The sequence below is a fragment of the Aaosphaeria arxii genome (assembly GCF_010015735.1).
Source record: "Aaosphaeria arxii CBS 175.79 unplaced genomic scaffold BU24scaffold_9, whole genome shotgun sequence".
Taxonomy (NCBI): Eukaryota; Fungi; Ascomycota; class Dothideomycetes; order Pleosporales; genus Aaosphaeria; species Aaosphaeria arxii.
The window spans coordinates 97,149-121,620 of NW_022983482.1; the positions used below are offsets into that span (position 1 = coordinate 97,149).

The 24,472-nt window shown below is 48.9% G+C and overlaps 9 protein-coding genes and 1 non-coding gene across 10 annotated transcripts; 3 read left to right on the forward strand and 7 right to left on the reverse strand.

Moving 5' to 3' along the window:
- Positions 1–991: 991 nt before the first annotated feature.
- On the reverse strand, positions 992–5,817 carry BU24DRAFT_376282 (uncharacterized protein). The gene is made up of 2 exons (XM_033524614.1): positions 5,735–5,817; positions 992–5,680 (listed from the first exon to the last, which is right to left on the reverse strand). Exons 1-2 carry the CDS (start codon positions 5,753–5,755, stop codon positions 1,175–1,177), a joined length of 4,527 nt encoding a protein of 1,508 aa, XP_033379576.1. The 5' UTR covers positions 5,756–5,817; the 3' UTR covers positions 992–1,174.
- A 298-nt stretch (positions 5,818–6,115) lies between these two features.
- BU24DRAFT_465974 (DUF543-domain-containing protein) lies at positions 6,116–6,761 on the forward strand (the record flags this gene model as incomplete). Its single annotated transcript, XM_033532320.1, has 3 exons — positions 6,116–6,196; positions 6,440–6,592; positions 6,705–6,761. The coding sequence occupies 3 exons, from the start codon at positions 6,116–6,118 to the stop codon at positions 6,759–6,761; spliced, it is 291 nt and encodes a 96-aa protein (XP_033379577.1).
- Positions 6,762–8,376: 1,615 nt separating this feature from the next.
- Positions 8,377–8,851, reverse strand: BU24DRAFT_426322 (uncharacterized protein; the record flags this gene model as incomplete). Its single annotated transcript, XM_033528943.1, has 1 exon — positions 8,377–8,851. One exon carries the CDS (start codon positions 8,846–8,848, stop codon positions 8,435–8,437), a length of 414 nt encoding a protein of 137 aa, XP_033379578.1. The 3' UTR covers positions 8,377–8,434.
- A 1,430-nt stretch (positions 8,852–10,281) lies between these two features.
- On the reverse strand, positions 10,282–10,381 carry BU24DRAFT_t75. The gene has a single exon. It is a non-coding gene; the product is annotated as a tRNA-Glu (tRNA).
- A 1,230-nt stretch (positions 10,382–11,611) lies between these two features.
- On the reverse strand, positions 11,612–13,527 carry BU24DRAFT_277304 (uncharacterized protein). The gene is made up of 2 exons (XM_033522659.1): positions 12,788–13,527; positions 11,612–12,732 (listed from the first exon to the last, which is right to left on the reverse strand). The coding sequence occupies exons 1-2, from the start codon at positions 13,166–13,168 to the stop codon at positions 11,743–11,745; spliced, it is 1,371 nt and encodes a 456-aa protein (XP_033379579.1). The 5' UTR covers positions 13,169–13,527; the 3' UTR covers positions 11,612–11,742.
- A 2,407-nt stretch (positions 13,528–15,934) lies between these two features.
- On the reverse strand, positions 15,935–17,202 carry BU24DRAFT_277324 (cell division control protein 14). The gene is made up of 3 exons (XM_033522660.1): positions 16,787–17,202; positions 16,684–16,734; positions 15,935–16,631 (listed from the first exon to the last, which is right to left on the reverse strand). Exons 1-3 carry the CDS (start codon positions 17,058–17,060, stop codon positions 16,078–16,080), a joined length of 879 nt encoding a protein of 292 aa, XP_033379580.1. The 5' UTR covers positions 17,061–17,202; the 3' UTR covers positions 15,935–16,077.
- A 749-nt stretch (positions 17,203–17,951) lies between these two features.
- Positions 17,952–20,280, forward strand: BU24DRAFT_277346 (uncharacterized protein). Its single transcript, XM_033522661.1, has 5 exons — positions 17,952–17,974; positions 18,137–18,272; positions 18,329–18,498; positions 18,639–18,946; positions 19,057–20,280. The coding sequence occupies exons 2-5, from the start codon at positions 18,239–18,241 to the stop codon at positions 20,141–20,143; spliced, it is 1,599 nt and encodes a 532-aa protein (XP_033379581.1). The 5' UTR covers positions 17,952–17,974; positions 18,137–18,238; the 3' UTR covers positions 20,144–20,280.
- BU24DRAFT_465978 (uncharacterized protein) lies at positions 20,245–21,068 on the reverse strand (the record flags this gene model as incomplete). Its single annotated transcript, XM_033532321.1, has 2 exons — positions 20,245–20,848; positions 20,908–21,068. 2 exons carry the CDS (start codon positions 21,066–21,068, stop codon positions 20,245–20,247), a joined length of 765 nt encoding a protein of 254 aa, XP_033379582.1.
- A 439-nt stretch (positions 21,069–21,507) lies between these two features.
- On the reverse strand, positions 21,508–22,433 carry BU24DRAFT_495465 (lytic polysaccharide monooxygenase; the record flags this gene model as incomplete). Its single annotated transcript, XM_033534130.1, has 2 exons — positions 22,169–22,433; positions 21,508–22,120 (listed from the first exon to the last, which is right to left on the reverse strand). Exons 1-2 carry the CDS (start codon positions 22,270–22,272, stop codon positions 21,508–21,510), a joined length of 717 nt encoding a protein of 238 aa, XP_033379583.1. The 5' UTR covers positions 22,273–22,433.
- A 1,044-nt stretch (positions 22,434–23,477) lies between these two features.
- BU24DRAFT_376296 (ribosomal protein L22e) lies at positions 23,478–24,412 on the forward strand. The gene is made up of 3 exons (XM_033524615.1): positions 23,478–23,550; positions 23,629–23,679; positions 23,738–24,412. Exons 1-3 carry the CDS (start codon positions 23,539–23,541, stop codon positions 24,059–24,061), a joined length of 387 nt encoding a protein of 128 aa, XP_033379584.1. The 5' UTR covers positions 23,478–23,538; the 3' UTR covers positions 24,062–24,412.
- The last annotated feature ends 60 nt before the right edge of the window (positions 24,413–24,472 follow it).

The window sequence follows — 24,472 nt, forward strand, 5'->3', positions numbered from 1 at the left end:
GATGTATTCACACATTCATTATTCCAATGCATTCATAGTCGTTGCTACCATTATATATGATAATTAAGGAAAATTCAAGCCTTTACTACCCTTGTACGTATCTTCGACAAGTCGGCATATCAACAACCCCCAAAATCACGTCAACGCAGCTCATTATTGCGGCACGAACTCCAACCCACCAAAGCTTCTTTCTGCCACCCAGGAGCTTAGGACCGCGCCTCAACGCTTGACTCGAACTTTACCATCGTTTCTCCGATGGGATGATTCAGGTCTTGTCTTTCATTGGGCCGGCACGTCTGTCGATGTTGTGCGGAGGGTGGGTAAGCGGAACGGCGTGGCTTGATGCGGGACGGGAGGCATAGGTACTTGTATAGTCGACGCCATTGGCGAGCGAAATCGGGATGGAATGGCATTACTTGATTCCGATATAAAATGCCATTATTCTGATTTGATATACTGTGCTCTTGGTCTGGTAAAGATACGATCTCTAATGATCAAGCATCCTCACCACGTGCGACAACCACTCGCAACAATTTACACCAACTTGGATATGAGAACTAGTTCTCCCCTCAACTACAGTATATTGTAACATCAAATTGGAGTATTGGAAAACGCGAGAATCAATTGAAATAGCACGCCTAGTGTTCAGAGATCTTGCACAATGGTGCTCCACACTTACGCCATCGTGTAGACGCGAACTACGTCCCGGGTGAGATCAAGCGGGCACGACAACGAACGACGCGTTGTTAGGAATTACTAGTAAAAATTGATGGTAGTGAGTGGAAGGGATGAAGTTGAATTTTTGTGAATGTGGAGGGAGGAGTGGACGATATGTATCAGTTAAGGGCTGTCATACTCGGGTGATTGATCAATCGAAAAAAGCCTTAAAGCAGAAGAGATAATTCAGTGTTCATAGCGCTCGTACTCCTTTTATGTTTTTTTTACACATATTTAAATTGTTCTACGACTCAAAGGGTATCGTCAATGTCATCGTGATCACAAAAGTCCTCCCTCAACCAAACCCTGTCGACATTTGCGCCTTTCCAACAAAAGGCATATCTCTCTTTCTACAGCGCATAACAAGATTCAAAATCGACACCTAGCTCAGACGAAACCGCATCGTCCCATCAACGGAAAACCCAGAACATTCAACTCGGGCTGTCTGTTGCCTATCTTACTCCCCACGAGAGGCTCTATTGTCTCTCTCGCTCTTTCCATTCATCTTCTTCCATTCGTCCCACACTCCTCGCCAGACGTCCTTGCTCGCCCTGTCAAGTCCCGTAAACATGGCCTGCAGCGTGTCACGGTCCATGTCGGCGACGCTGATCGTGTCCCAGAGGCCTGGAATCAGCTTATCTCTTACGTTTGGCTCCAGCCTGCCGCTGAGGGAGAAGCGACAGAAGGATGCGAGAAGGGGGTAGATGAAGTGGCTTGCGTATTCCTTCGCGGCTTTGACGGGGTCGTTGAGCGTGGATTTGGTGCTGGCGTTGCGTTGGTGTTTCGTGGTGGAAACGGAGGATTGCGTGGGCGATGAGAGGGTGGAGAGGAGACGGCTGAACTGTGTGGCATTCGCGGGACTGAGTTTGATCTGGGAAGATGCGGATGATGAGCGTAGCCAGAAGGGGAGTGAGCTTCCTCGGCCAGCGTGCGGTATAAACAGACAGAAGAGTAGGTTCTGGAGGGGTGGAAGGAGGATGTGGAAACGTCCTCCCAGGCGTCCTCGGTGGAGAAGCAGGATGAGTCGGCTAGTCTCGCAGATTCGCCCGTAGATCGCAGATGCGTCGGAGACAGGAAGACTTGGGCTAGCACGGGACACAATGCTGGCAATAGCAGCCAGAACGCACTCGATGCCGTGCTGGTTGGTGCAATGTGGCTTGTCACGGATCGTGACATTGATGGCGTCCATGAGAGAGTTGAAGGCTTCTGAATCAGAAACCTGCTCCAATCGAGTGCAGATGGTCGGCAAGATCGATAACTGCTGTGTCCGTATCTCTTCATCGTCTGATGTCTTATCGTCGAAAGTAGACAAGATAATCGGAAGAGAGACATATGAGTGAGCTTGGTCGCTAGACTCAACGTTCGAAAGATCAACCGCGAGTGCCACTCTACCGAACAGTGGAATCGAAGATACAACATCATGTATGGAGCGTGCAATGGCGCCGCGAGCTGCAGCCGTGGAAGTACTACTCAGCACGGCTGACGATGCTTTGATGAAATCTTCAATGGATTCTACCGGGCACAAATGATACTTCCCTATGACCTGGATGAACCGAGTCTTACTTTCTCCTGTCTCCAGTGAGGCAAGCAGATCGCTGGACCAAGTAGATGCAGAGCCATTGGATTGGAGCTTCTGATCCAACCAGCCTTTCAACGAGGAACGCGCTTTGTTGAACAACCCAGTGTCATCGTTCAGAACTTGGGAGGGAAGATCGATGTAAGCACCGAGGATCCGATCTTCAGCGCTGTACACGTCGTTCAAGCCTTCATCAAGTATATCTAGGAAGCTCTCCCAAGAGGATATGTCTTCCTGCTTGGGAGCCAACAAAGTACCACTGAGTAGGGCAAGCCTGGCTGGACTGTGAGTCTTGAGGGACTTTGAGGATTTCGACAGCTTCTTCTTGTACTTCTGCAAGAACCGCTCATTTTGGGCTTGGTCCTTATTCTGCAATATGTGACCTAGGGTAGAGCTGACCAACTCCTGTAAAAGACGCATAACGACGGTGTCCTCGATCTTGCCTTTGGTCAGACGTTCAGCAATATCGAAAAGAACACTGCTATCCGATGAGATGTTGGCTGTGGCGTTGGACGTTTCCATAAGGTAGACCATGATGCGGAGCAAGGAAGCTGCGTTGCGAGGGCGTTCTAGAAGAATGTCGGTGATCTTGTTCAAAAGCTCTTCTCTTCGATCTCGGGGTAGAGATTCAGGTCTAATTTGCAGCAGCGCTGGAACAGCCAGACTATACAATTGATGGCCCTCCTCTTGTTGGTCGAGGGCTCGAAGTAGTGCACTTGCAAAAGAGACTCTTGTAGGGACAGTGCTTGTCGTAAAGATTAATTCGGCGAGTTGCTCTGCAAGTATAATGCCAGACTCTGAGTCAAGTGTCGAGATACCGTTCAGTAACTCGAACAACGTCTTCTCCCTACGTTTTGAATCATTATGATCCAACAATTGTACATATTCGGTACAAAACATAACTAGCAACTGTTGGAGATCGTCTGGTTCGAGATGGCCTGGGGTGAGAACCTTGAGACCTTTTCTTAGACTCTCGTGCAATTGATTACTCCATCCAGGAACCGTTCGTAGGAGGTCGCTGGAAGCAAGCAGAAACAGAAGCACAGCTGATCGGCACCGAGAATTGAACCCATGTTCATGCTTGTTCTTACGGGCATGTGAAACATCTTTTGTAGCTCGAGAGATCAGTGGTTCTAGTAGTTCCTTCTGCTTGTCGGGGGATCCATGCAAAGTCAATGGCCAAAGGTTGTTTGTAACTTGGGCAATCGTGATCCAGCAAGGATAAAGGTCGATATTACTGCGATACCAGGAACTTTGGACGGTTGACGAAAGCGACAAGAGTACATCGAGTAAAGCTGGCTGCAATGCTTCGAGGAGCAGGTCATTGTCAATTGACCCCAAAATTGCTCGAATCAGGGTTGCGCTGCTGTACGCCTCTTTCAATGAGAGGATATGTTTCTTCTTGAGCTCCTGAGTGGACGTTTCCTCAGAGATCTTTAGAGGCTTGATGCGTTCTGCATGCTCTTGGAATAGAGTAACGATCTGCGCCTGCGTGAGCGACTGTTCAAGCTTGTCTGCCAGTGCCACGTTGAGGCTAAAATCCTCCCAGATCAGCCGGGTTAATTCTTGCAGCGGCTTGCGCACAATAGGAGCATGCAAGACAAGCTGAGCATCCCATCGGCGAAGAAATCCGAGAAGGTCTCGATTACGTGCGAATGCCGTGAAAATGGGAATGAGGATCGAGCGAATGATGGTCTGGTATTGCGACTCAGAAAATGCCTGGGCATCATCGCTTTCTTCGACACCATCTATATCCATCTTGTCTACCGTTGGTAAACTAGTGCTTGCCGCCTGGAAATCAGAGATCTGCTGGAACAAAAAGGCAACCAAGTCATCGGTTTCGTTTTCCGAAGGAACAGCTTTGGAAGCTGATTTCATGATGAAAGCTGTAGCATCGAGTTTGATGAGAGCCGCGATAAGTGACCACTGGATTGTCCTCGGTTGCGATTCGGGGTACTTGACCCCTGTGTGGAACCAGAACATTTTGACCAATACTTCAGGGTCGATTCTGACATCTCGGGCTTGCAGAACGCCCAGAGACTTTTCTAGCGCATCGATAGAAGGCTGAGGAATCGAAAATGATGCTGCCTCGAGTGGGCAACCAATGCATTCTGCAAGCGCAATGAAAACAGCCTGTAGCCATGGTTGCTCGTTAATTCTTGCCCTAGGCGTGCGAGAAGGATTGTAGCGAATGGCGATATCGAGAAGTTGCGGAACAGAATCGAAAAGAGGCTTAAAGTAGTCGGGCAAAGAGATGGAAGTATCTAAAATCTGTGCGGCTTGTAGCAGTTTAGCACGCAGAGGTTCAAGGTTGGCTGCCAGCGCACTCGAATCATGGTCAATATCAGTAGTAGTAGTAGTCCCAATGGGAGCAGGGCCCGAGAAGAACGCTGCCCTTGATGGTACAAAGATGTGCTTCACAATCAATATCTCAACCGACTGGAGTGATTCCGTAAAAAGACTCTTGTCTTGCTGAGCCGCCTGGGCCAGAGCTTTCTGGGTGGTATTATGAAGGGCCAAGGTCGGTATCAGACACTCGGTCGAGAACTGCTCTGCCGAGGCTCCTTGCTCGTCACCGCTCTCGAAGTAACGGAGATTCCAGACCTCCAAAATGCTCGAAAGGTCCAGGCATTTTTCCGACAGCGTTGACGACGGGCTCATAGAGATCTGCAAGAACCTTTCCACCGCTGTTAACCAGTATTTCAATACACGGGCCGCCTGCGCGCTCTCGGTTCTCAAGGCCATTTTCATATGCTCGGCATTCGGCGCATCTTCGCTGCTGCTGAGTGCTGATGCTTTGCTGGTGATTGTCTGCAAGGTCCGTGCTACTGCATCGAACAATTTGACTAGCCCTCCAATGTCGAGTGCTCTTTTCTTCGAAGACGTTGGCGCAGTCTCAGTCGAGGGCCGTTTGCGTTTCCGAGACGGCAGCTCCTCTCGTACAGTCTCACTCGAGTCAGAAGAGCGCGGTTCAGCACCATTCGAACTCGGTTGTATTGCCGCACTACTCTCGAAGCTTTCCTGCAAAGTCTTCTCCAGGATACCAAGAAACGCCGCATCGCGAAGGTGAGTCGCAGAGCGAGGAACGGGCAGAATGTAAACCATTAAATCCAGCAGCGCCCATAATTTTGAGTTCGCTCGAGCTGCGGTCCCGTTCTCAGAATCGTCCTTTAGCTTCTCAATAGTCCAGCGTAACACCCATTCGGCCCTCGCCTTTGGGAGTTGTTGTACAACGGTAGATCGATCTTGCTCTTCGAATGAGTGACACCATTGCGCCGGGAGCCCAATTATGTGCGTTACTTGAGAAATTTGCTCATTGAGATCGCTGAAATCTTTATTAATCGCGAGTAAACGAGGAAGCGTTGCAACGGGTGCGGTTTTAGAGACCTAGGAAAGGGTTAATTTGGTCCTGTGATAGACAGTATATGGGAGTCACGTTACCATGGTTGCAGTAGCAGGCATATTGTTTTCCGACTCCCTCACCGGAGTTTCACTCGTACAATTTATGAAAAAGCAAAACAGTGAAGCGCAAGTTATGAGCGGAGGAAGTTTACCAGAGAGAGATTGGAGAAAAAGTTGAAGCACGGACTCCCTCCCTCGTTCCCGCGCGCCGCCAAGCTCCCCGAACCTCCGACATCAGATCTTCGTGGCGTGCATGAGAGCCAGCAGGAGAGCGAAGAAGAGACGACCACACATCTTATCAACAACAACAACCATTGTCATCCGGGATCTCTCCTCGCCCACCACACAACCCCAATCCCCCCTCTCTCACCCTTTTAATCAATCAATTGCTCGAGCAATTGATCACATACTTCACACGCAATGGCCGACGAGACACCCAAGACCACCGCGCCCATCCCGCGAACCACCCGTCCGTTGAGCGAAGCTCTTCTTAACGAAAAGGTACATACCAAATCATCCCAGCCATCTGGAAGACCCTCATGAGCCCCCGGGGAGGAACTCCAGAAGCTTCAAAGACGTTATAGGGAATCGTTGGAGCTCTGAAGTCCCTCCCAATTGCTCTTGCTGTATATCACATATCTGTCTATCGTGTCACGCTACGCACCTACGTCTATACATACGCCCAAGGTCTTCATTCAAGAAAAGAAGAAAAAGAGAAAGAATGCATGCTAAAAGAATTCACAGTGGGATCGCTGCGCATCCTCATTCCTTATCCGCTCGGGCCTCGGCCTCTCCTTCGGCGTCGTCTTCTCCGTCCTCCTCTTCAAGCGCCGCGCGTGGCCCGCCTTCGTCGGCCTCGGTTTTGGTGCCGGTCGCGCCTGGGAGGAATGCGATAACGTTAGTTGACCCCAATGCCCAGCCGAAGAAAAAGAGATAGAAGATCAGCCGATCCGGGCCATTGTGGTGCAGTGGCATCGTGAAGGAGAATAGAGGAGCTAACATCGTGCAGTCATTCAAGCGAGCCGCCGGCCCCTCAAAAGACGGATTGCGTGTGATAAGGCCATAGACAAAGAAAGAGAGAAAGGAACACACAGAGACTCTTCGGCAAGGACAAAAGGCAGACAAATGTGTGTGTCCAATGTACGACATCGATGTCAAGGCTTGGGATGCGAAGGTCTTACATCGAATGGGGGGATGGGCATAATGCTGTCATGTAACAACTGGGGGAAAGACCAAGATGATTCGTTTCCTTTGCTTTCCCTTCCTTTTTCATTTCATTTTTTGGCCAACAATGAAAACAGTATGCTGTATAGTAGATGTATGTGTGAGAGGGAGGGAGTGAGATGTGTGTGCGCTGGAACCAACTAGACAGACCTTTTCCTCTTTCTCCTTCCCTGCCGCTCGAAAGGGGGAGGAGAGGAGGAAAAGAATTCGAATCTTTGTATATTTCCCGTTTGCCTATGAGAAGTTCTCTGTGGGTGTCACTTTCGCACTGATTTTATTTTCTGTGAAGAGAAAGTGGCATATTTCTCTATTGACAACGAAGAAATATGAAATAGACGATATACCAACCCGGCCGTCCCCTAGAGTACACAGATCGACCTTACCAATCCACTTGTTTCCAAAACCATCAAGCCTCCCCCAACATAAACACCATAGCCCTCTAAATTGTGCTGTTGCAGGGAGTGCAAGTGCGATAACTCACTGTCAGTGCTGTACTGGTGAAAGAACATTGAAAGGCATGTCAACCCGTGAAATGGAGACAATCAAACCGCGAGAACGGGGGAGGCTGCCTACTTCGTTTGGCACGAATCAAGCAGTTTAAGACGGCCATAAAAGTTATAGAATGGCCCCTCTTAAAAATAGGCAAGAAGGTAGGGCTCGAAGATGGGTCAAGATCCACTGGCAGACGAACAGACCGAGATCTAGCTCTCTCTCCGAACGAAAGGATATCTTCTCGTCGAAAGAGTCACTTCTCAATGGTCTTATAATAACCGCTCAATCAGTCAATCATGTGTTACTTCAGACATTTGACAATCATACTTGCAAGGACTTTCCCACGTCGGTGTTTGCACTGTATTCTCTGGTCAAGAAAATGGGGGATTTATGGAAATACGGGGACGGAACGAACATGAATTCGCGGCGTCGTTTGCACCATAGATCATTACGAACATTTAGCATCACGGAGACCGGTATAAGGCACTTGGACTTCGCACGATACTCGGTTCAACCAAAGCGCTCGCGTTGTAAACCTTGTATACGAGTTTTACTACATCCAAGTGAGCTATTCTGCAAAACCTGCAGATATTGCTCTGCAATAGAGACATCCGATCAGTGTTGTGTGATGCTACTGACCAAAAATCACTTGATATCGCTATAGTTAAGTTGTCCAGATACTTTGATCCAGAAAATAATACGAAACACATGCATGGTACTTGAGTTGATATCAACCCTTTTCGAATCATCCCAGCGAAACACCCACCAGCACCCCTTAAACCATAACATTCGCCCTCCTCCAAGGTCAGCTATCACACCCGACACCTAAAATAACAATTCATAACCCTCGACATCCCCACCATCCCATCTCCACAACTCCCATTCTTCATCCCCGCCCCCTCCCATTCACTCTCCGCCATCCTCTCACAGTACCCACACTTCGACGCCGCCCTCTCCTCCTCCCACGGGGACCCCACACCATCATCCCAACCGCACGACCGCGTGTTGAACAACATCATCGTCCTATTTCTCACGTCGACGTAACCCCGTCCTCAGGAATTTGATTTCTTGGTCCCATAGAAACCTAATAAAGTGGTTTTCCACCGTCGGTCTTGTAAGGTTGAATGAGGAGAGCGGTGATAGCGGCTCAAGGAAAGGCTCGGACTCTTTTTCAATAACGCGAATGTAAAGTTCATCGCCCGTGCTATTACGAATCGAAGAAACGGTGACCGACGTGGTCAGTTTTGAGGTCGCGTTGTGCGTGCTGTTGGCGCCATCTAAAGAGTCGGAGCAGGTCTCGTGGACTGTGATGGAAAAAGAGCAAGGAACGTCCGTGGCCCATGATGGCCGTTGGCGTGGGAGGAGTGATTTTGGACTCGGAGTTGCGGCGACGACGAGTATCGACATGAACCATATAAAAAGCCAGGTTGCAAGCATGCTTATATGCGAATGCTGAGCATTTGTTCGGGAAGTAATGAGGTGTTTGAAAGATCGTTGATTTGCGCTGAATTGTTTTGCAGCCAGGTTTTATTGATCATGTATGACTGAATTCGTCAGACCATTCATAGCGACTCATGCGCACATTCATATTACAAAGAAGTCATAGGCGCGGGTTGAAGAATGACCGAGCTGTCCTTACTTGATGTGAGATCTCGAACATGTTTATTTCGTAGTTTCTGTACGATAAAGACAGCAGCAATATATCGAGCAGCTCATCATCATACAGAAAATCGCCTCTTACAAGACACTCTAATCATGGTAGATTTTGGTATCTGCTATCATGCGCATGCGCTCTAAATTATGTACTTACCGCCGCCTGACAATACAAATCTCTTCAGCTTTTCAAGTAGGAATCTCTCCAATTGCTGAGGTCTCATAAAATACATACAAGAGCATGTGTTGCCCTGACATTCCGCAATCAGACCTGTAAGGGCTGTCTCTCATCAGTCTTTGCCATACAACCTTCGATGTTCGCATGGATTCGCGTTGTCGTCTATGCCCTCTATTGTAACAATTGTATAGAGTTGGATAGGAGACCGTTATGTAAGAGACAAATGGTCTTTGCACGATGCTTACTTTAACGCACTGTCTATCAGAATAGATCTGTGAACAGTCATATCGTCTCCACAGTCATTCGAACATCAACGATAGATCATAAATTAAATGCAGGTACAGTCAGTCATCAATTGTTTCCTTCGACAAAATTAAAACAGTTAGTTACAGGAAGAGGATATACATTTGTGACCCGACTTGTGTAGTGCCACTGAGCAAAAGCCACTTGATATCGCTATATCTGAACGAATCAGACACTATGTTTCGGAGAACAAGACAGAACGTGTGCTATCTAAGTTACTATTACTCCCTTGTAAACAGCAGAAGGTATTTCTTCTGGCTACCGGCTGTGAATAGTTGTTGAAAGGCTACTTTGCTGAATGTACGAAATGGTTCTGTTACCTGTGTTCTCAAACATTAACTGCAAACATTTATCGCAAAAGTTAGTATAACATCCAAGTATATTTGTAAACATACGCTTGGAAGAGAGTTTTGATAGAAGATTTGTTTGTATCTTCTACAGCTTAATCAGCTTAATCCACATCTCCTGATATCAACGGTCTTCACAAAACATCTCATTCGAAATCACTTCCCACCCTCACAGCCCAAAAGTCCAAAAAGAGAGCACATAGACCCCGCCTATCAACTATTGATACCCCTTCTCTCGTCTATGCACACCTCGGTACCACCTAACCGCCAAATTCCCTCCCACGCCACCACACCAAGACCACCAAAAAAACCCACCCTTTGAGCACCGCAACACCACCACAACACCACCACAACACCCCCAGACCTTCAAAAAAGCAAAAAAGGAGTAATTCCGACACCGGGAATCGAACCCGGGCCTTGCCGGCACTTGAAAGTGTAACTAACTCTCGTGATGAGAGCGGCAAATCCTAGCCACTAGACCATATCGGATGTCTTACTTGTTTTTGATGGATATTCTACAATCTAACAAATCTATATACTCACATATAGTTGAGTCAAAGCTTTTAGGCAAAGAAATATAGGTGGGATAAGGACTTTGTGGGATGTGAGACAGCGTTTGCGCGGGATACGAGCACAGGCTATTAAGCTCGCGTATGTTCCGTCCCACCGGCTGGAAAAAAAAGACTAAACCGGTGGAATGTCACTCCTCGCTACTCTGCTCTCCCGGTTTGCCGGGCGATCCTAATTCGGTGGGTCCTGGTCCGGGTACACAGTATGTTGGACCTACTGTGTTACTCTACTCTACACCTACGTAAACGCACAGCAGCTGTATCACAGGTACGCTACGTGTGTACGAATGTAAGATAAGCTGAGCTTATGTCCCGTCTGGCCATCAAAGTCTATCGTTGAGCTCCTGGAGGGGAAAGAGCGTAAGCACTTGTCGTTGCTGATAGTTTACTGCTGATGCGACTTGGACTCGGAACCATGAGGAGCTTTGAAGAACTCTTCCGTCCTGTGCTCTGGAAATCCTCGTACGAGGGGTGTCTATGTCGTAAATGTCTCGTCAATTAAAACCCTACAGCGAGACTTCTTGCGACTCGTATCTCCAAATGTCTCTTGTATGTACTCGTATGGTTCTCGAGCTCTAGCTTCAGATCGATCGATTGTAGTACAGCGAATCGAAACCCACCTCATCGGAATGCAAAAGCGACACGCAACTCACGCATGCACGCAGGCTCCCCTCCCCACAGTTTTGTCTCGTATAATACACGCACACGTTTCTCGACATAAGAGGCCCCACATGCAATTCTCCACAGATTGCCCTCTCTTTGGTCAAGCAAGTGCATAGTGGTCAACATGGGATTTCGAGAATCTCATACCGTGTGATGGGGCGCACCGGCGGAGGGACAGGATTTCCGGTTCTGTGGTTCTAGTTGTTCATCGCTTTGTTCACTGGCATGGTACGGAGTACAATGGGATTCTTTATGTTCTGTATTACTATGCTGTCCAACGCTCGTGACATATGCGTCTGCGTTCGCGTGTATATGATGCCAATAAATGCACCTATATCATCCCTCTCCCTAATCATGAACGAATGAACTTCCGCCAACCGACTCTCTCGGCCGGTGTAACAAGTCGCTGAACCTAATATACTATGCCAGAAAACCGGGGAATAAGTTTACAACCATCATTACATTCCCCGTACATCGCGAAAAATGGCAAGGCGCCGTGGCATTGCATTCCCGTAGATAAAAGCCAATTGATTAGATAATTGAGAACTCGGAAGTCTCTTTTTATGGAAAAAGTTCGTTATTATATGAAAAGAAGAAGGTGGAAGGTGAGAAAATGATTTAATCGATGACCGCGCCCTTGATGGGTGAGATCGCTCGGGTGTCCCAGGTATCCTCGATGCTGTCTCCCTCCTCCTCGCCGTCGTATCCGATGACCCTGCGCTCAGGCTTGTGGATCCTGACGAGCAGGAGGAAGTAATCTTCCAATGGGAGGAGGTTGAGAAGCACGCGGTTTCCGGTCCATGCGAGCGCGCAGACGCAGGCTCCGGCCACGGCGTCGAGGACGAAGTGGTTTGCGGTTGCGATGATGGCGAGGAGGATGGTCAGCGGGTAGGCGATGCCGATTATAAGGCAGAGGAGGCGGCGGGCTGTGGGAAGACGTAGGCGGAGGGTGCGCGAGCGAGTAAGGCGTACGGGAAGAGTGCGCGCACGGCGGTGTTGCGAGGCGAGTGGGAGGGTGCAAATGGTCATGCCGATGAGGAGAGAGTAGCCGAAGTGAAGGGAGGGCATCGCCGCGTATTGATTGCAGAACTTGTTCTGTGTCCATACGCTGGATTCGCCTTCGGCGCCGTGGACGGTGTCTACGAAGCCGTAGCTGCGGGCTTCTTTGCCGACTGCGCCTGGGACGTCTGGGTCGGAGAGGAGTCGCGGTGGCATACAGGGCCACAGTGTGAATACGATGAAGGCGAGGAGATTGCACACGGCCATGGTTCGACGACGGGCGGCGTAAAGTTTGGGACCAGCGGGAGAGCCATCGGCTTCACCTCGTGCCTTGTTCGGAAGAGGGAGATCGAGGCGGTTGCGGGTTGTCGTGTAGTAGTATAGTCCTACGAGGAAGAGAATCGTTCCTGGGATGTGAATGAACGAGTAGATTCGGTTCGTCCAGTGCATGATGAACGGATGCTTCAAGAACCAGTGCTGGATGGGGAGCTCCCAGAAGATCTTTAATCGCTCTTCCAAGTGAATGATCTGAAGCGCATGGCGACGGGCAATATCAACAGTATTTTCGACCATAGTAACTGCAGTGAAAGCTCGACCTAATTGATATACCTAGAATGAAGTTAGTAGAGGTCCTGTCAAATCATTGATTCTGATGAATGCATACCCAGTAAATCAACGCCCAATACCATGCCTCCACCAGGAATGGAAACTTCTTCAACAGTCTGCTCAGGAAATAACCTTCAAACCTCCTGGTATTCGGAGACACCACCTCTTTCCTTAATCCAAAGAACCGCAGCTCTCGCTTCCTCCATTTTGGCTCCTGAGATGTGAGTAATGATGGCGAAGAAGCCCGGTCGAGTAATGTGGTTGTTGAGCGAGGACTAGATGCCCCGGATCCGATAGAATCAGGAGATGTGGATCGTGGAGAAGAGTTGGCAGATCTACGGCGGTCGAATATGCGGTACTCTGTGTTTCGATTCACCCATGTGCCTCCAAAGAGAAGCGTCACCACCACAAGTGGTTCCATAAACGCTCCGACACCCATACTGTGCGGTTGAGAGCCAGCAAACCAAATAACAATAAGTTACGTTAGATCTTAAGGTCTGATAATCCAGCAAAGTTTCACGAGGCTGCGACGGCGATGTGACCTATAGCTACCGAAGCTCCTCTTATCCACCAATGTCGTTCTGTTTGCCTTCAAGATATACGGTGTGGTAGACAAGGGCGGGTGGCCTAGTCAACAGCAATATGAGGCGAAATCCAGTATTTGAAGAAGAAAGACAAGTTATGTAACAGCGAACATCCAGGGGGAAAGTGGAAAGAAGTATGCGCGAGGTCAAGAGCAAGTGGAGAGTAAATAGGTTTTTAAAAATTAAAGTGGAGGAGGCGTAGAGTGAGAGGTCATAGAGCAAGCTGGTCGGATGCAACGGAGATTGAGAGCTATCCCAGTCGAGTGATAAGAAATAGCTAGTGGCCGCCTGCAGAGACAGGGCTATGGTATGGCTCCCGTTCGCTACTGGTGTCCGACGACTCGTCCGCTTGTTCGTTTGGGTGCACGATAGTCATGTACAAGTAATCCGGCGGCTGCGTCAGAGATCTACCAATATGCTACTGGGCCGAGGGATGACGCCAAGTTAGTAGGAAGGTGTAAACGCATACTAGCGATAGTAGAGGGCTTCAGTGAGGCACAGGTATCGTATTTGTACTTGTAGGACGTGAGGCAGCCATGGTGGCATAATCAAAGCAAGAAAGAGGGTGGGGTTGTCAGCTGCATATGCCTGGCGTTGATGAAGCGTCGGTGGCACTGGGATCAAGCATTAATGAGGTTTCACAAGACAAGCCAGACAACAGGTTTCTTGTGTGGCGGCGGCGTATGGAAATGGACGATGAAGTGTACATGTATTGTACATAATTGGCGTTGAGTCCTGAATGGTTGGTTGTGTTTGTGACTGTGAAAAGTGTGGTGAATTGGATTGTGAATGGAGAAGAGCACAGGGCACGCGACCACATGGACCTGCTTACCAGGATTATACCCATATCCGTCTTAGTGCCCGACACATCCGTACCTTGTAGGCTTGTCGGCTTGTAAAGAAACGAGGCTGATGATGCTGATGATTAGAATATGTCAATATGACAACAGTGACAGCAGTGACAGCACCCGACCTCGCAGGCTCACATCTGCCCATAACCAGCAGCAGCATCCTGTCCTACTCTACCGCTAATAAGTTACTCCTCGAATATTCGTCCATCCCGAACCACCGAGCATTGACATGACTGGTCAACATTCTCTCTTCCTCATCGGCGACCCCCAGTTCCGAACTTCCGGCACCTTAGAAAACCTTACCTGAACCCTGACCCTGACCATCATCCTACCCTGTTACCATCATTCCATCACATCCTCTCGCAGCTCAGCGCAGCCAACTGGCGACTTTATTTCCCTGTTCAGTAAACATCATCCACAGGAACGATGGCGCTCCCTCTGTGTCTTACGGCGTATTCGTCGTACTTCGGTCTCGGTCTCCGATTCCAGCTACCCTCCCATGCTCCGTACATCAACCTATCTATGCATCCTGATTCCACCTCCATATTGCACTTCTATCCTCGTACATTCACACTCAACCAGTCTAGCCCCTTCAGCTAAGTAGCTTTCCCATGTCAAATTTGTCATGGCCTGCTCTATGCTTCCCCCGCCAAGACGGTCGCTTCGACTTACCGACAGCCGGATCGTACACTTGCACCAGCCCGTCAGTAGACTCGTACAAACACGAGGATTACAAGTGCCATGGTAATCACACCAAATCCGCGCTTACTAACCGCCTTCATGCCCTTATGTAAAGCGGCTCATTAACTGAATGAATAAATGGAGCTGCAGATGCCCAACGGCGATTCATGAAGAAAGCGAACTTGGGAGTAAAAGTCGTGCCTGTCCCCGGGATTTGCTCGCGTGCCACTGTTCCTGGCATTGATTGCCGAGGCTGGTTTGTGTGGTTTCTGGTTGCTATATTGACCAAACTTGTTTGACCGCCTTTGAACTTATCAAAATGATACCCATGTAAATATACAGAGGACTAGTATGTCAGGCTGGCCACCTGCCAGAATTATATACACTTGACCCCTCAGCAGCTACTTTATACCAAGAAAGATAGGCCAGCCCAACGTGCCAACCCTTTGTGTCCTCAATACCTAAATACCGTTGCTTATATACTACGGAGTTGAACATCACGACCTTTCTCAACCATTACGCACATCTGCCCACACGAGTATACACGAAAAATAACCATATGCTACGTTGTAACTTTTCGTCTAGGGATGATCCCTAATCCTCACAATAGTCGACCATAACTAGCGAGCCACATCACTCACGTCACAAAGGATTATCCTTGTCAACTTGGCCAATACGTTCAATACCCACTCAACTACTGTGGGAATCATGGTATTCGGTGATGGGAAAATAAAGTATGAGTTGGTATACAAATACAGGCCCGCGAGGGCGTTGTCTCCTAGGATACTATCGGCATCCGTATCCTCGTCTATCCAAAATAGGAGACCACAAGGAGAAAGTATAAGAGGAATGATGGAAAAGAAAGAAAGTTGAACAAAAGAGATGGGCCCTGAACAAGGGCAAGGGGTAAAACTATTACAACGAGCATACCGCCCTACGCTATGCATGAACGCCTTGATCCGAGAATTTTGCACGACCCATGAAATGAAAATTGGCGCCCTGCCAGAATGCTAGAGATATTACCCATGTTACCCAGAATTCTCCTGGGTTTGTCCAAGGTCCTCTAACGCCGCTGCCATGGTAGCCGATGAAACAAACAAGGAAATGTGTAGTGCGGATAGGCCAAAGTCGACGATAATCGACAAGGATAGAGGCAAAATGTAATGAGAAAAAAAAGATGGTAGTACAGCAACGTCAGACGGACTAGAATTCACGTTCTAGTTGGCCCAGTATCAGCATGTGACGCTCGTGAATGGTGCGGTCTCCTGCAGGTCCTGCACCAGAGCCTCCACGTTGCTGAGATATTTGGAGAGCCAATGTTGCTTCTCCTCTTGGGTGCGAATGTTCTTTGTCGAGGTACATCCGGTGTCGTCGCCGTGGACAGTGCTGCTCCTCCGATCAAAGGCATTGACGAGCTTGCTGGGACTCCGCTGCAGCCCAGTTGCAGCTGGTACTGGCGATTCTGGCATGAGGTAGAAGTATAAGAACTCCAGAAGCTTCAACTTAACGCCCTGGGTTGTTTCGTCGTCCTTGAATAGCGATGTCACAGTGAGCAACCCGTCCATATTCTCAAATGTCCGGGTGTTCTGGGGTGTACCCAGAAGTGCAGTGACCAGCACAAGTACGGCAGATGACTGTATCGCGGGGCAATTATAGGGATCGAGTAGGTCCAGAACAAGATTCATGTAGATCTCGCGGCCAAAGATCGTCCGGGAAGGAGGGTGGAGGAGGAGGAGACCTTGGAGGTTCGAGAGCGCCGAGAGTATGAGGAGATCGTTCTGACCATCTGCTGGTGCGTTAGCATTCGAGCATAGCTTGTGGACGGCATCTTTGCTTACTGCTTGCCATGCCAAGGAGTCTCTCGAGGCAGTCTGCCACTCTTGTCGCAACTATCGTCGACGTTAGCAATTGTCCATACGTTTGAGTGCTACCAGTACTCACCATTCCACTCGAAACCTTCCTGCAACCTGAAGAACTCCCTGAAAGCAAGATCTTCCGAGAGAGCACCCAGCTTCTTGGGTGATGAAGGTGGCTGCTCGCCCAGGTTTATGGCTGATGCGTTCCGTCGGTGGCCAGGAGTTGAAGGTTTTGACGATTTCCCGTTGGACAAGCATATCTGCGCCAGCATGCCCTCGATCTGGCGAAGACCCTTGCGAATCTTCTGGGTGTCCTTCGACGCAATGTTGTCGAAGGCGAGGCTCAGGAGTGCCTCCATCGCGAGACCGGCTGGTGATGGGAGGAGGTAGATGCAATGCTATACACAGAAAGGAGATGACCGGCGCTCGAATAGTTGGTGAGAGGATGGCGCTTAAAGACGCAGGACACAAGATGCAGGTTGAAGTAAGGGAGGTTGAAAGTGCATGCAGCTAAGGAGTTAAGAGAATCAAAATGCGGAGAAGACAACGGGTATCGAGCAAGTGTGGGCCTGATCATTGGCCGTTGAGCATTCTGGAAGGGCCGACATGAAGGTGTGAGTTGGCAGAGGATAAACAGCTCGTTGCTATGGACGACGCGAGGGAGTGAAGATGGTCCCGTGGGGCCGTTGCCGAATCGGGTTAGACTGGATGGAGCGGCTAAACCTCCGAGCGGTCCATCGCCATACTGTATGACCAAAGAGCATCTCCACCTCTTCATCATCTCACCACAGTTCATCCCTGCGGCTCTGCTCTAAGCTTCTGACATCGCTCAGAATCTTATCTTAGAAATCGAGCTTCATAGACACCATGTCCAATTTTATTGACTTCCACCGAGCAATTGCCTGAGATCGCATCTCCAATTACTGCGCCACTCACCAAAGTATACAACTGCAAGCAGATAGCCTTTCAACGAATCAATGTCCAATACAAATCCAAAAATGACATTCTGCTGGCTGTGTTTAACACCCTTTTTGCAGGGTCAAGCGAGATACGGGAGTACAAGATGCATGATGGCCACAACAGCTCATCGGCTTGCCATTCGTGCTCACCGGACCTTGGCACCATTCCAGCCGACAGAACACATGACAGAACGCTGCCTTATCCATGGTTTGATTCAATCCAAACCCACGGGCGTGTTCAATTCCAATCTTCAGTTAACTTGATGTGCCTGTGGCGAAGTCACTCCAGTCCTACTTGGGACTATACAGCCCCAGTAGGTCGGTCCATATCCTATACTACTCGTACCTTGACCGCGGCTCGTTTCGGTGAATGAGGCTGGAACCGAACGTGGAGCCGTTGAGTCTGTACTTTTGAACCGCCATACCCAAGTTTTTATTTCGATTTCATTCATTCCTGATTGTTCTTGATTTTACAGAATTTGCACGTGTTTCTAACCAACGATTGAACTCTTGATGCACACTCCCTCACCGGCCAGTTGGTTCCGATCACTACCTGTTTCAAATATCTTGCCGTGAGAATGGCATCGCGACGCGGTCACGTATATATGAGAGGTAAGGCTCCATATCTGAACCATCTACTACAGTGCAAGTACTTACGCTCAAAGCAGATAATGGCTGGATATATCCTAGTCAAATTATACGATTCGCACTGTTTTTCCCAACAACCATCTACAATTCTGGGGCAAAGAGAAATGCAGGCATCCTTCGCCGTCACCCTGAGCTACAGACTATGTTTAATCCATTACTTGGAAAGGGCGAATTGATGTCGGCCAAATGGGTAAGGGAATTTCAGTACATCTGTCTCCACAACTTATCAAACATTCACTATGTTCCACATTTTTTGTATACCCAACCCCGCATGAACCTGAAAATATATCTTGCCATCTGCGCCGTTCACACTGTTAAGCACTCTTCCAGGCCAACATAGCCTTCGGTTGGAACATGGCTATGTTCATATTTTCTCTATTCGTCCCCGTTCCCGTCAACATGCTCTTCATAGCGTTTGATGCTGTGATAGTCGCTTTCATCAGCCAAGTCGCCCATATACAAAACAGCTATACGCCAAGAGGAAATGGACTATGCAAAGACGCCCACAACTGGCAAAGACCGCCACAAATGAACGAAAGTTTCTTCGAAGCTATGGGTCGATGGAACTCGACGCAGGCCACAGGGACTAGGTTTTGCAAGTCATTCGTCGAGCAGAGAAACTACAGTATTGCCATTGCGTGAGTAAGACTGTCTTCCTTCTCCGAACGATCCGTGTTAATGTTGCCTGCTGCCAAAATACAGCAAGACCCTGCTTTGTAAGATGTCCCTTATGCTAATGAGATAACAGCGTTCTTCTCGCCATCATTGTGGTTCTGAACACTGCCGTGCTTATCCTCTCTTTCACGCACATTATCAAAACCGTTCGTGCAGAGGGCAAAGGCACACTTATGTTTTTCTGTGAAGCGGCGCTTGTCGCCCCTCGTGCCATGGTCATTGCCTTTGCGGTCCTTATCTGCGTAATTCCGCTCCTGCTCCTCAAATGCCTGCCCATTAGCCTGAAAGTGCGCATCCGCTACGCTCGACGCTATCTCACGAAAGTCCTCGGACGCGTGCCACCGCCAACAGAAATCAAACTCGCAGATCTGACTCCATTCCGAAAACCAGGTGGCAAGTCCCGGAAGAGAGAGTACAGGGGTACCGATCCAGGGACCCCGAACAACCTGTCCGATTTCTTGGGTATATACGATATGTTGATGCTAGTCACCCAACACCTCCACTACTCAGACATTCAATCTCTTTCACTCGTATCGAAATCCGTTCGCGAGGCTATCCTACCATCCGATACGCCGATCAGTGTACGCGACCTGCACTTCCGCATGTACACGTGCAGCAGCGAAGACGATATCAACGACAAACGGCCATGTTATGTATGCAACGCGCAGATTTGCAAGGATTGCGCATGCGAACAGACCATAAAGCAAACGTACGCCATGTGGCACGAGTGCACGTGCAAGGAGTGGTGCACGCCTTGTTACAGGAGATTGCTACGTGAACATCGACCGAATGCGGTTGCGGATTCGCTGAAGTGTCGCTGCGCACCGCCCTCGCCTGGTTTTCATCTGTTCAATACCATGATATATGGTTTCAAATGGAGGGAGCAGAAAAAGTTCAACCATCCTTTCCGGGACATATGTTCACATTGTGCGACTATTCCTGCGGACGAACTGGCGGAGCGACGGGAGAGAAGAAGCAATTTCGAGCTCAGACGTGCCGAGAGAACATATACGGAGACGTGTGGCAACACTGGGTGTGGCAGGATACTTGATGAGGGGCCAAGATGGTGGGTTTGTTCGAATTGCAGATTCGAATGTTCTGCGGGATGTCATTTGGATTGGGCGGAAAAAAGAGCAAGGAACAAACGCGAGGCGGTATGAACAATTTGCTAGGCTTACGGCGTATGTTGGTGTTGAATAAACGATCATAAATATAATATTCTCTGAGTTCCTTATCTTCGAAATCATACAAAATAGACCTCTCATAGCCCGAAATTGCCCTCAAGGACCTCGTCCGGTGGTGTGCCCCGATAGAACTGTCCTAACATGCGAGTGTCCAGCGCCACCCTAGCCTCATCCTCAATTATCATGTGAAGCCACTTCGCTGTATCTTGATCCTTTTGCGTGAACCGGACGCGACCAATCCTCACGTATCTGATGAATAGGAAGATGCCCATCCAAATGAAAATTAACAGTACCATTGCAGTGAACTTTGGGAAGACCATCGCTTCGATCCAAAGACTCCACCTATTACGCATCACTCGCCCCCCCATCATTCGAGCAAGTAGGTTGTGGTTGGATGGCTGCTGGTTGGCGGTGATGGCCCCGTGAGAAGGGTTTGATGACGGGTTGACACTGGTACATCTGTCCGAGCTCGAAGAAAGTGTGGAATTGCTTTGCCATAATCCTAGGTTCTCTACTAGGAGTTTCTGAGTGCAGAAGCCAGAGGCGTCACTCAAGGTAAAGGTTGAATGGACGCCGGCCTTGAGAATGAAGTCGTATACGCAACGCGATAGAGCCTCGTCGGTCCAATTAGCTACAACCTCTTGCATCGTGATCACTATCAGAGTTCGAGAGGTCCGCTTCCTTCGAAGTACGTTCGTTAGCGATTGATCGATGAAGAAGGCGATGCGGCCATCGCATACACATGCGAACCTGCAGGGTGCGGAGGATAGACGCTCGTGAAACTGATGAGAAAATTAGGGTGCGGTTTTCGGCTGCGACGGAATTTGGGAGTCGATTGGAGAAGTCCAGTGAGGTAGAGAAAGATGTGTGTTATGGAGGGTTCTCGGTGTGTACCAGACATGTCATACGCATATGCATCCGATACGACTCAAATGCTGTTTATTGTCATTTTAACCCTAGACAAGTTGTGAAAAGTTTGGGTGAAAGAGTGACGATTGAATTCAGCAATCGAAAGTTTAGAATACGTTAGTCTGGTGCAAAAAGACAGGTGCCGAATTCTTGAAGATGAAGTGGAAGGTGCAAACGATCGTGACAGTCGATCACGATGTCTTTTCCTCGCATAATAAAATCTGCCATCAAGCATCGCTACGACATCAAGAATTCATTATAAGTCCTTTTGAAATTCCGGTAGATACGATTCGATGCAATGCTATATTCGATTTCTTTACTACATTCTACTATGCTAGGGAGATGATGCAACAAAAGACACTTCATGCAAGTAATTTCATTCTGGATACAGGATACCCGGAGCTAAATTGTCCCAGTTATGTGACAATCTTCTAACCCTTCCAGACCCTGGGGCCGGGAGTAGTGTATTCGGTGATGGCGTTGCTGTAGGTGTCGACAGTGATTCCTGGATCACTCTGAGGAGCATATCCGGGAATGTTGGCGAGATATTCGCCTCCTGGTTGAGCGGATCCAGATCCGGAGACCTCGAGCTGAGCGCACTCGGCGTAGAACTGAGGAGTCTTCGCCTGGTGAAGAGCGAGAAGCTCGTGTCGGATGAGATAGTTGCCAGGGGCAAGCGAAGAGGGGATGGTGCTCTCCCAGTAGAGGTTCTTGAGAACCTTTGCGGTGCCCCAGTTGCGTCCGGAGAGAGGAGGAGCAGTCATACCCTCCTCGTCGATCTTGAACCATTTCTTGCCAGAGCCGTCGCAGGACTTGAAGTCGCCAGCACACTTGTACATCCAGACCATGACTGGACCTTGCTCATGAGTCCACTGCTTCCAGTTGGCACGAACCTTTCCGCCAGCCTTTACGGGGGCAGAGAGGTCGGCAGAGGTACCACCGTTGCACATGACCTTCCTGTCGGTGACAGTCATGGTTGGGTTGTAGTCGGGCCATTGACGCTGAATGGTCTTTGGCGATGTAGCGGGAGCGAAGCCCTCATATCTATCAGGGTGAGAACAGGCCGGAATTCATTGATTCAGTGTGACTTACCCTGGATAGCTCTTCCCGTCGATAACGTAGGACGTTACGGCACCGTGAGCGGCAGCCTGGGCAGAGAGCAAAGCAACGGCTGCGATGGCACTGGAGAACAACATCTTGACTGTATGGACTAGGCTTTGAAGACACTCGTAAGGACCACAAGTCAACGCCTGCAACCATCATCTTATATACAGAACTGACAGTGCTCACAAGACCATGGCCAATATCCTCGATACTACTTGCCCCCGCCTTTTTTTCTCAACGTTGCATGGCCACGATGAGCCGCAAATGCAACTTCCCCAGATAAAATGCAAAGTGGTCGGAGATTAAAAAGTATTATATGAAAATGAAATTGCCGGCCCGACGTGCCCTGATTGGGTATTATACATGATAATGGGCAAGGCGATTCGCTACTATACCGGCTGTTATACAACCGAGCGATTCGGGCAACGATGGACGCACCCCAGACTATTAATCTCCAGGATAAGATGTCCATGCGGTATGACCGAATCCTTCATACCACGAAATATAGGAATATGAGGTGTTTGCTAAGCAAGAGATTCTGGAAGTACCGACCGTCTCGCCCAACAATCTTGGTTGCGATGCTCGTCACCATCTCGATCGCAAGGACCGATGACCCGGTTGGGCGAATGTTTTAACCTTGGGTACCGACGGATGAGGCGTTTATGGCACTGTGGCTCATCCAAGGAGATTGATCAATGCTGTTTGAAACTTCGCAGATCCTGTCTCGAATGAAGTGGAAGACTGGGACTCTATTGGCAGAGGTGCTCGGATGCTTTGAATGGTTCTTGTGGCAGGCTGGGTGTGAGGGTTTTTGAGCAGTGGAATACCGAATCTTAACACTCCCTTCATTGCACTTGATCAGAAACCTTCAGCGCGCTCGGAGTACTGTTAAAATCATGTATCCTCATAGTATGGAATCGTATTATTTCAACGAACATACATACAAGAGGTCTTCACTGAATGGAGGCGACTTGTAGGCAGTTAGCTACCGTTGAGACTAGCTGTTCAAGACAGTTCACAAGGAAGAGATTAGGTAGCTTGGATTCCTAAACAATTCCGTCTAGTCTATTTAGTGTCAATTGATGTTATTTGTGCAAGTACTTGTGAGAGGAAGCGCTGTCTATGAGAACGAGTACCATGAGGCTGTGAATTCTAACCAATCAGATGAACTCGAAAACTTGGCGCATCCAAACCCGAAGAGGCTAGCCCACACTCAACACGCGAGCCGCAAAATTGAGACCTCCACTTTGCGACCAGAACTTAGATCGACCACGACTCAATAAATTTCTCACCACACTCCCACACACTCGACGCAGGATATCCACCTCTTTGCGTGTTAACATACCACAAAAATCACAATGGCCGGACCTGTACGTACATCGCTTTGCTGTCCGCTGGGATGAGCAATGGCTCCTGGCATAGAACAGTAGGCTAAGTACCCATTATAGCAGAGAACCTCCGCCGCTGCCGGCAAGAAGAACCAGAAGGTGACCAAGAAGGTATGCAAAATCCAGAATTGAATCCTGTAAGCTACGCTCTTGCTAATGCCTTCTCCAGTTCATCATCAACGCCTCCCAGCCTGTCAACGACAAGATCTTCGATCTCCAGGCTTTCGAGAAGTTCCTCCACGACCGCATCAAGGTTGAGGGCCGCACCGGCAACCTCGGCGACACCGTCACCATCAGCCAGATCGGTGATGGCAAGATCGAGGTCATCGCCCACCAGGAGTTCTCCGGCCGCTACCTCAAGTACCTCACCAAGAAGTTCTTGAAGAAGCAGCAGCTCCGTGACTGGCTCCGCGTCGTCTCCACCTCCAAGGGTGTCTACGAGCTCCGCTTCTTCAACGTCGTTAACGACGAGGCTGATGAGGATGACGAGTAAATGTTTGCTTTGGGATAATAGGCGAATATGACTGGCTTGTCGGACTTGGTATACCCCTACAAAAATGGGAGTGTTTCGGTGGGATGAGGGTATATAGAGCAATCTAAGAGTGCCATGTTCCCTCACAACTTTGTCTTTGAAGATGCATGCATGATGTGACAACATTGTGTTCCTCTGTCCGTGAGACAGCGTGTCATGTCTTCGTCTCTGTCGATGCATATCTACTGGCAGCATTTCTCACATAAAAGAATCCACATTGTGTAATGCCAGTTGCTGGCTATTTAGTACAAGACTTTAACACTTCTATATACTAACTGTCCGCCTCTACAGTGTTCGGAGATTACGAGTACGAAAACAGTTATGTGTATAATGCTTCAAACTGTCAACGTTCATTGTCAAAAACCAATCTAC